An 11,056-nucleotide genomic window follows, 5' to 3' on the forward strand; every position below is an offset into this window, starting at 1 on the left:
ATGGGGCTAATTTTTAACACTCTCTCTCTCTCTCTCTCTCTCTCTCTCTCTCTCTCTCTCTCTCTCTCTCTCTCTCTCTCTCTCTCTCTCTCTCTCTCTCTCTCTCTCTCTCTCTCTCTCTCTCTCTTTTGGACCATAAAGGACACTTGGATATGAAATCCTTGAACATTATAATTTACAAGACCCTCTATTCACCCTGTGCAAAACCTTTGCTAGCATGACATTTACAGGATGAAAGGCAGGTCAAGCGGCAGCTCTAACAAAAACTTAACACTATCAATCTTCATCCTTCTATGGACCAAGAAGCCACCACTATGTGTGCAGGAAATTCGCAGCCATGATCAAGGCCGGAGTCATTTCTGGCTCGATGTCAAACTCCGTCTCAAGGCTATTGGAAAACTGCAAAAACTAGTAGAAAAACTCTCATACTTTTTCCAAAACCGGTGTGCTTATCTCCGGAAGCTTGACTTCCCGTCTCCTTGAAGCCTCCGGCGGAGCTGAGCATGCTTTTGAGGGTGTTCGAGATGACGGCAGCCTTGCGATCAATGACGAACTCGAACCCCTCCGCACTCACAAGCGTGATAGTGTCCTCCTTCCGCATGGCTATGGCGAAGAAGAAGGCAAGCCCTGCACGAGAGAGAGAGAGAGAGAGGGGGGGGGGGGGGGGGGGGGGGGGAATGAGGGGCGTGCGTGTGTGTGTGTACCTCGCAAAGTATCGCTCTTTTTCAAAGTGGATGAGAAGGTCCTCTCTCTCTCTGTCTCTCTCTCTCTCTCTCTCTCTCTCTCTCTCTCTCTCTCTCTCTCTCTCTCTCTCTCTCTCTCTCTCTCTCTCTCTCTCTCTCTCTCTCTCTCTCTCTCTCTCTCTCTAAAAAAACTGAACCCTCTCAAAGAGCGCGCTCTTTGAGAGAGTTCAGTTTTTTTAGAGAGAGTTCAGTTTTTTTAGAGAGAGAGAGAGAGAGAGAGACCCTTGCATCTCTACCTTGCTAGCTGCCATGGCTGTGTTCGAGGATAAATATGCAACTGAGCTTATTGCGGCTGCCAATTACATTGCGACCTGGCTTGCTAGCTGCCATGGCCGCGTTCGAGGGTAAATATGCAACTGAGCTTATTGCGGCTGCCAATTACATTGCGACCTGGCAAGGGATCCGTTTGTGGAGGTACTTAAAGAGGGTGGATTAGTCCTCGGCATCAAGGGAGATAAGGGCACTGTCGACCTTGCAGGCATGCGCTGACGGTGAGACAACCACTCATGGATTGGACGGCCTTGCCCAATGCTGGAGCCCGATTTGCGAAGTGGAGAGCTGTGCTCAAGATTGGTCCAACTGAGCTGTCTCCTCTTGCCATACTTGAGAATGCAAATGGGTTGGCTCGCTATGCCGTACAAGCACTTCAAAGGATGGTTCCTCCTGTTGTTTCTGGTGTCATGTTCTTGTCGAGCGGTCAAAGTGAGGAAGAAGCAACTTTGAATTTGAATGCCATGAATGAGCTGGATACCAAGAAGCCATGGACACTTTCTTTCTCATTTGGACGAGCATTAATGCAAGCCAGTACTTTGAAGACTTGGGCTGGAAAGAAGGAAAACATTCCTACAGCACAAGCTGCTTTGCTTGCCCGATGCAAGGCCAACTCTAGTGAGACGGCTGTACTTGGAAAATATGTTGGAGATGCTGCTAAGGGCGTTGGCACTGATGAATCGCTTCATGTTGCCAACTACAAGTATTAGCTCTCATATTCTTAAGCTATTGAGTTTTGATTCCAATGATGTTTCATGTTCTGTAATAATGTTTAGGTGTGGGGGTGGGTGCAGAATGAAGCAAATGGGCTATTTTTCTGAGGTTTATGTAACGGGCATCTTTATCATGATTTAATTTAGCTACGGTTTATTCCTAGTAAAGAGAGAGAGAGAGAGAGAGAGAGAGAGAGAGAGAGAGAGGGCAATGCAGGGTCGCGAAATCAGAAGTAGAAGTAACAGAAAGAAAGGAGAGAAAACCAGCAGAGATGTCGCCCAAATTGGATCCCTCGTAGATAGTGGAAGGGACGACATCAACCTTGGCTTGACGATTTTGGACAGTGAGCTTGACGATAACGCGCAGGCCCTTCCAGTCCTTGGTAATCTCCTTGGCGATGTCTTCTTTTATAACCTTCTTGGGCGACAGACCTAGAGGCCCAACCTTGGGTGCCAATGAAGAGGTAGCTCTAACCTCCCCTCCTGTTAAAAGAACAAAAACCACCTCCTCATATTCTTGTTGCCCTTGATTTATAAGCATTGCATCTTCATCGTGGGGCCAAAACATGCATCACTCACCTTCATGTCTACTGTTTGCTGGAGTTTACGGGTGGCTCCCTCAATGGTGACGTTGAAATGGAGCACGACTAGAAGTAGGAGAGCAATTAGCGCCGCTACCCTTGTGATCAAAGCCCTCAAGGAGCCCGAGCGCGATAGGAAGAAGATGAATGCATTTCTGCAGTTGCTACTCCTTGCAAGGTTGAAATAGTAGCTAAACGTGCTATAATCCCTGCTAAAGAACGAGTGTTGTTGTGGTGGGCGCCTGTGAACACGACCTCTAAAGACATCTAGACTTTCTCATGATTAATACTGATAGCCGTTTTTTGGCTTTCCATAATTGCCATAGTAAGCTACCTCACCATATCAAATCACTCAAACATTTTGGTTATCCCTACCATTTCACTATACATAGGCGTGTGTGACTTAGGGGACTTTTTCCATATCTTCTTAAAAACCCTCAATTAGCTAGTCACTGGGCTAGTTGAGCCAAAAATATAAAAATATAAAAAATATAAGTATATTATGGCCCATTTGTGTGTAAATATTTCATTGTACATAGGGCCTAAATATAAGGATTTTTCATAATTATTTTGGTATTTATTTCAATATTTATACTTAGGTGTGTGTTATTTATGCTATGTACATTGACTCACCATTACCATATTTTTTCTTACCATTTTGCATACTCTTTATTCCATATAAAAATAATTTCATGCAAGCTTATCTTATTTTTGGTGTAACTCCATCCCTACAAAAATTAAAAAACTAGTTATATTTATGTGTATATTTTTTCACTATTGTGATTTTTTCCTTCCTACATCTATTCTTTATTACTCTCATAAATTAGACCACCAAAAATATTCATCTTTTTATGGTAGACTTATAATGAGAGATATTTATTTTGACCCCTTTATATTTTTTCCACCTATATTATTTATATTTGACATGTACATATTTTTTAGACCCCTCAATATTTGATTTTCTTAGTTGTACTATTCATTTATATCATGATCTCAACAATATCTTCAATTATAGACCTACCAAATAAGGTCAAGGGTATGTGGAATGCATGCATGCACAATGGGGAGCTCACTCTTAGAGGTATTCAAAAGAATCATCCAAAGAAAGACCTCACAAGGACCTTGTGCAGTGGAAAAACACAGTCGGTTTTGTTGAATTTTTAAAGATCACATGCTCAACGAATTTGAAAAGTTGTAGCTGGTGGGCTGAAATTTTATCTCAAATTTTTTCATATTTTTTTGAGCTACGAGTTGTGAGCTATGATTTTATTGGTGGACCCCAGTTTGCCCATGCTATGCAGTCACACTTCCTCTTCCACTTTATCATTTTCCTCTTTCATACACACTCCTCCCTCTCCTTCCCACTCCCAAACCTACAACTCCCATGTCCTAATTCACCCTCTTCACCATTGCCACTTCTCTCACACCTCCATAGCCTTCATCCTCCATTTCTACACCCTAGGTGTTCCCCTTTCTCTCTACATATATATCCATATTACCATACTCTCTTCAGCTTTGTAAAGAACTTCAAAAAAATCAACAAAAATCCAAGGTTAACCTCTGCAAATGAAGGCTTTATCATGAATTTTCCAAGGTTTGAAGATAACATAGCTTCATCGACACGCGTTACTTCGCCATGCTGACCGCTTCTTCCACCGGTGTTGTAAAGAGGTAAATGTCAACTTCTCCAAGCTTCAACCTCTCTTTACAAGCTCATCCCTTCTCTAACTTTTCTCATCATATATCTCACCATTTGGTGAATGATTTTGTAAATATTTTTTAGTGATAATTACTAACTACTAACCACTAACCTTATTGTAAAATGCACCCTCTACTAGAGTAGGCACTCCCAAAGTATTCACTCAATCCCTCTCTCCTTTCATCCTCAATAATCCTCTTCCCTTGAGCCCACATCCATGTGACTCAAAGGACAAGAGAGAATCACCCTCATTCAAAAAATAAAATATGCATAATATTTGATTTCTTCAAATAAACTTGATTAGGTCTAATCCTAATCAGGGCTTCTAAAACCTATAAATAGAGCCCTTCTCTCCCTTGTAAATCATCACATGATCACACTACACCACACCATTCTCAACACATAACACACCACTCTTCAAGCCTAGTTGTGTAGAGTGTGTGCATTGTGAGTGCTCTATTCCATCACTACACATAGGTGCATGGAGAAGCTTGAAGTTAGTTATGCCATCTACAGGAGTGGAGTGATACTATACTCTGCAATCACACTTGTAGCCTACTCTTGTCCATAAATAAGATTCATAGTTTTGGGTGCAATTGTATGCTGCAACTACGACTCTTCTCTCCAAATTGACTTGATAAGTTGGCTCATCTGGTGGTTGAAGGTATATTGTCCTTGAAGTTTGTTGTTCCATTTCATGCTTGGTGGTTTGAGGGCTTGTTGAATTGTTTGCCAAAACTTTCAATTGTAAGAGGGTGATCGGTGAGAGGGCTCCCGTGACCCTAAGACAATTTGTGTATTGGCAACAAGGTCAAGTTTTGTGTTGCCTCTCTATTTCTCATCAAGCTTTGTGTGCATCTAGTCTTTAAGGCTAAGAATGAGTTGCTCAAGTTGATTTGTGCACTTTACCTCTCTCTGGCATGGTGAATGTTTGTGTTTGGTGTGTGTGGCTATCTTGCATTCCCCTCTCTTGTGCGTTTGAGTACAAGGAGATATCACGTGCGTCCTAGTTCGCATCTACAACTAGGTGGTGCCCCTTTTCTTGTTTGGTTTCTAGCTGTGGGTTGTTGTTGTCTCTGATTGTGCTTGCCCGAGCCCCAATTGAGCAGCACGGGAGCCTCGAAGGGTGTTTAGAGGCCGCTCTTCTTGTTGCCCGCCCCGGACCGCCTCAAATTGGTGCCCCCACGGAGGGCTGACTTTGTGGTTATTGTTGTTGTATTGCATGAATGCTTGAATTTTAGCATAATCAAGAAGATTATATGAATCATGAAATCTTGTATGACTGAGTTTAGTTTCAATGCAACAAAAATTGATCTAGAATATGGTTTGGATTAGCATAACATAAGAAAGGAAAAAAACATTTTCACATAAGAATCTAGAATTCATGTTGAAAGACCTTTCAAAACTTTGTGTAGTTAGTTGATGTCATGAGAGAAAATGATTGTTTGGAACTAATCTTTGTGTGGTTCTAGCATTGAGAGACTATGACACGCTATACCTTTGATGATATCCCAATCTTCTTCGGAAATCTAGAAGAAGATGTTGATGATTTTCTTGCTGATTTTAGAATGGTTTGTCGTATCCTTGGTAAAAGGGATGACATTGAAAAAGGGGATTTTCTATTGCTATGCCTTAGAGGCAACGCTGAGCAATGGTTTTGGAGTATGTCTTCTCAGATTGAAGATGGGTATACCCAAATTTCCAAAGCTTTGAAGACCAGATTCTCTAAATTTCCAACAACGGAGAAAGCATGGGCTTCATTCGGGAGACTTCAACAACATGGTGAAGACTACTATGCTTATGAGGATATGTTTTCTCGTCAATGGGGAGGATATGGGTTTAGTTCTACATTTCCAGATTATGTAAAAATGGAGCAATTTATTTCGTGTTTGTCTCCTTTCCTAAAGACTAAGGTTACTTGTAGTGGACCCTCTACCTTTGAAGAAGCGGTCACTATTGCCCGAAGGAAGTTTCACAAGTACTTCTACATCAAAAATGGTTTCCATCATGCTGGAAGAACCAACCATCATGAAAGTGTTTCTATCAAGGAGTCATCTCCTTTTCCATACTTGTCTCCTTCTACTCCGACAAATGTTGAAGAAGTTACTTACATGCCAACTGATTATTCAAGTGCTAAAGTGTGTGGCCAAGATTCAAATGTGGAATCTCTTTCTTCTACCTTTATCACAAGCATGCAAAAATCGACACAAGATATCTCAAATGGCATTGATGATTCAATAATGGATACATCCAACCTTTTGGCGGAGGATCAATTTCTAGTCCGAGCAGATGAAGCTTTTGTGCAACATGACTCTATGGAGAATGAAGACCTTGAAGGTAACCTTGATCTTATGGAATGTTCTAAGAGTGTATCTTGTCTAAAAGAAGAGAGTGAATAATAAGATGAGATCATAGGTGGGGAGATCATAGACCACATTGATCATAAAGAGATGATTGTACATGGAATGCCAACTCCAAAACAAAGTAGAAGAGTGTGAGTTGAATCCATGTGAGGATAATCTTCAAAAAGTGTTTGAGGATGTTGAAAAGCATTGGTATGACCCATGTATGTTAACACTAGGTTGGTAACCTAACAAGACATAAAAGTGTCCTTTCAGGGTTTTGAAAAAAACCTCCAAAACCATAGTAGATCCACTCATTTTGTAAAATCCTTTCATGAGGTTATAGTTCAAGGCCTACTACACATGGAAAAAATAAGAAACTTGTAAAATTTCTCATCTTTTGGTCACACCAAGCCTCCAAAGTTGATGGACCAGTACATTTTCATCAAAACAATCATTTCTTACGTTTTGTTGCATAAAAATAAGATTACGGATTTTTGTAGGACTTGAGATAAATTCCCTAGTTAACTTCAATGGGTTGGTGATCAGAACATATGTTGCTTCTCACTCACTATTTTTTGTTTTGCCAAAAGAAATAGGTACAAAAAAGTTGAATTTTTACCATTCTGCAAACCTATCATCAAAGTTTCTATAGCCACGCTCAATACAAATACTATATGCATGTTTTCTTAGTTCCCTATTTTCCTTTAGGTTCATAAGGAGCCATGGAGTATGTCAAAAGAATAATACATCTCTTACCAAGGGGAATCTTGGGGACAAAGATGAAGTACTAAATACAGCAAACATGAAAAAACTGGGTTCAACATTATGAGTTGTAGAATCCCAAAGAAACTATTCAATATCTAGCCAAATTTGATCCTTATGACTAGATATGGTTACTAACTACAAAATGCATGTAGTTGTTACAAGAAACTAACAATATTGAAAAAGCTATACTTGATATACTAGAATGTTTCGTTTTCTTCTATAATTGAAAAAATCAACCATCGTTGTCTACTATGAAAAATAGGGTATTAGGTGCCCCAAAACTCAAGGAATATTAGCTTTATGTTACAATATGCGACATAGAAAATCAAAACTGCATTTGGATATCATGAAAGCCACCAAAAAAATCATAGAAGAGCTAAAATTGGCTAAAAAACAAGATTTGACAATTTTTGTAATTTGGCCATAACTTACAACTTTAACATTTATTTCTCCCTAGAAGCATCAAGACATGTTGAGGACTACTAAAGATAGCTCTCTAGCATTATAGACCTCACAAACATGAATTCTAGAGTGGTATAGTTGCAAAAAGTTGAAAAAAAGCCAAAAACAGGACCCGTTTTTTCACACAGTTTAGGTTGTGAAATGTTGTGCAAGGACAAGGTTAAAGATGGAATTGATATTCCAAAAAAATGTCGAGTTTTTTTCGCTTCATGAGACAACTTTCTAGACAGATAGCACCTCAAAATCCATTTTGAAACTCTTGAAATAATTCAAGGAAAATGGTCACTTAACAGGACATAAAAGTGTCCCAGGACATAAAAGTGTCCCATTACCAACCTAGTGTTAAGCATGGAGGAACCTATCATGTAAGAAGCCAAAGTTTTCACAAAATTAGACAGTAATCCATCAACCTTTGAGGTGGTACAATGTGAGGAGTTACACCCTTGCCAAAGGGGGGGCGTAGAAGGGGATGAAGAACATGGGAGAGTAGTAAAAAAATAAAATCATAAAAGGAAACTGTCAGAAGGGTATCATTCTCTCCAATGGTGTTTTAGTGGGTGGCTCTTCATTCATGGGACAATCTCTTAGCAAGAAAGTCCAAACTTTTGAAGCCCCAATCATCTTCACATTGGGTTTCACCTCTTCAAAGTCAAATTCTCCTCTCTTCATATATACCTTTCATCAGGGGCACCATACCTTCTTAAGTAGAAGAGGACATGAATACTTGGTGATGAACGGATGTTTCCAAACCTTCTTCATTTGGTTCTTTGGTGTATGGAGGTCGCACATTGTGATGCTTCTAGTCTTCATCATAGATGAAAAACTTGTTGATTGCTACATGTGGATATGTCATCAATCAGTACCAAAATCTATTCTCTTCGAATGTGTTGGAAGCAATGGAAACCTTCGTCTATTATCTACTTATGTGGTAAACCATTTTCAATATCTTCCAATAGCAGTTGGAAGCATGGATCAAGCTTTCCTAAATCATGAAGATCATAGAAATTTTGACTTGATGAGTCTACCCAGGTTGAATGAAATTTATGAGCTACAGTTCAGGAATTTGCTCATACAAGCTCTTGAAGATCGTAGCAGATACATCAACTTTACACAGGAGGAAGAGCAACCAATCTTTTATATCACATTCATAGTGATAGATGCAATGATGGACAAAAATAAAATCTACAAGTTTCTTCAACCGAAATCAGTAAGTGATTCCATACCATACATCTCTCTTTGGGAAAGATATTTCAAGATCTTTGATCCTGGGGGGTGCTTATGGAAACTTTCTCAATGGAGGAGGTTTACTCCGTCACTTCATTACATCCTGCTATTGGCTCCGAGAACCTTTCATATCACATAAGGTTTTTTAATCATACAACGAAGGTTCTTCAAAGATGAGAGCAGACAAAGACAGACGTTACATAATCTACATGTTGTATGATCGGATAAATGGTACATGAATGTACCATTATCTAAGGGGGGAGCTAATGATAGCCATTTTTCGGCTTTCGATAATTGCCATAGTAAGCTACCTCACCGTATCAAATCACTCAAACATTTTGGTTATCCCTACCATTTCACTGTACATAGGCGTGTGTGACTTAGGGGACTTTTCCCATATCTTCTTAAAACCCTCAATTAGCTAGTCACTGGGCTAGTTGAGCAAAAAATATAAAAAATATAAGTATATTATGGCCCATTTGTGTGTAAATATTTCATTGTATATAGGGCCTAAATATAAAGATTTTTCATAATTATTTTGGTATTTATTTAAATATTTATACTTAGGTGTGTGTTTATTTATGCTATGTACATTGACTCACCATTACCATATTTTTTCTTACCATTTTTCATACTCTTTATTCCATATAAACATAATTTCATGCAAGCTTCTCTTATTTTTGGTGTAACTCCATCCCTACAAAAATTAAAAAACTAGTTATATTTATGTGTATATTTTTTCACTATTGTGATTTTTTCCTTCTTACATCTATTCTTTATTACTCTCATAAATTAGACCACCAAAAATATTCATCTTTTTATGGTAGACTTATAATGAGAGAGATTTATTTTGACCCCTTTATATTTTTTTCACCTATATTATTTATATTTGACATGTACATATTTTTTAGACCCCTTAATATTTGATTTTCTTAGTTGTACTATTCATTTATATCATGATCTCAACAATATCTTCAATTATAGACCTACCAAATAAGGTCAAGGGTATGTGGAATGCATGCATGCACCATGGGGAGCTTACTCATGGAGGTATTCAAAAGAATCATCCAAAGAAAGACCTCACAAGGACCTTGTGCAATGGAAAAACACAGTTGGTTTTGTTGAATTTTTAAAGATCACATGCTCCACGAATTTGAAAAGGTGATACAAAGAAAAGTTGTAGCTGGTGGGCTGAAATTTTATCTCAAATTTTTTCATATTTTTTTGAGCTACGAGTTGTGAGCTATGATTTTATTGGTGGACCCCAGTTTGCCCATGCTATGCAGTCACACTTCCTCTTCCACTTTATCATTTTCCTCTTTCATACACACTCCTCCCTCTCCTTCCCACTCCCAAACCTGCAACTCCCATGTCCTAATTCACCCTCTTCACCATTGCCACTTCTCTCACCTCCATAGACTTCATCCTCCATTTCTACACCCTAGGTGTTCCTCTTTCTCTCTACATATATATCCATATTACCATACTCTCCTCAGCTTTGTAAAGAACTTCAAAAAAATCAGCAAAAATCCAAGGTTAACCTCTGCAAATGAAGGCTTTATCATGAATTTTCCAAGGTTTGAAGATAACATAGCTTCATCGACACGCGTTACTTCGCCATGCTGACCGCTTCTTCTACCGGTGCTGTAAAGAGGTGAATGTCAACTTCTCCAAGCTTCAACCTCTCTTTACAAGCTCATCCCTTCTCTAAATTTTCTCATCATATATCTCACCATTTGGTGAATGATTTTTTAGTGATAATTACTAACTACTGACCACTAACCTTATTGTAAAATGCACCCTCTACTAGAGTAGGCACTCCCAAAGTATTCACTCAATCCCTCTCTCCTTTCATCCTCAATAATCCTCTTCCCTTGAGCCCACATCCATGTGACTCAAAGGACAAGAGAGACCCACCCTCATTCAAAAAATAAAATATGCATAATATTTGATTTCTTCAAATGAACTTGATTAGGTCTAATCCCAATCGAGGCTTCTAAAACCTATAAATAGAGCCCTTCTCTCCCTTGTAAATCATCACATGATCACACTACACCACACCATTCTCAACACATAACACACCACTCTTCAAGCCTAGTTGTGTAGAGTGTGTGCATTGTGAGTGCTCTATTCCATCACTACACATAGGTGCATGGAGAAGCTTGAAGTTAGTTATGCCATCTACAGGAGTGGAGTGATACTATACTCTGCAATCACACTTGTAGCCTACTCTTGTCCATAAATAAGATTCATA

General features: G+C 39.1%; 1 protein-coding gene and 1 pseudogene across 1 annotated transcript; one reads left to right on the plus strand and one right to left on the minus strand.

Annotated features, from left to right (window-relative positions):
- Window positions 1-312: 312 nt before the first annotated feature.
- On the minus strand, window positions 313-601 carry LOC147427595 (uncharacterized; annotated as a pseudogene).
- Window positions 602-1,071: 470 nt separating this feature from the next.
- LOC147427596 (fructose-bisphosphate aldolase, cytoplasmic isozyme-like) lies at window positions 1,072-1,723 on the plus strand. Its single transcript, XM_086497513.1, has 2 exons — window positions 1,072-1,157; window positions 1,240-1,723. Exons 1-2 carry the CDS (start codon window positions 1,072-1,074, stop codon window positions 1,721-1,723), a joined length of 570 nt encoding a protein of 189 aa, XP_086353639.1.
- Window positions 1,724-11,056: the final 9,333 nt, after the last annotated feature.

Source organism: Adiantum capillus-veneris, chromosome 23 (genome assembly GCF_014529385.1).
Source record: "Adiantum capillus-veneris isolate H3 chromosome 23, ASM1452938v2, whole genome shotgun sequence".
In the NCBI taxonomy this organism is placed as follows: domain Eukaryota; kingdom Viridiplantae; phylum Streptophyta; class Polypodiopsida; order Polypodiales; family Pteridaceae; genus Adiantum; species Adiantum capillus-veneris.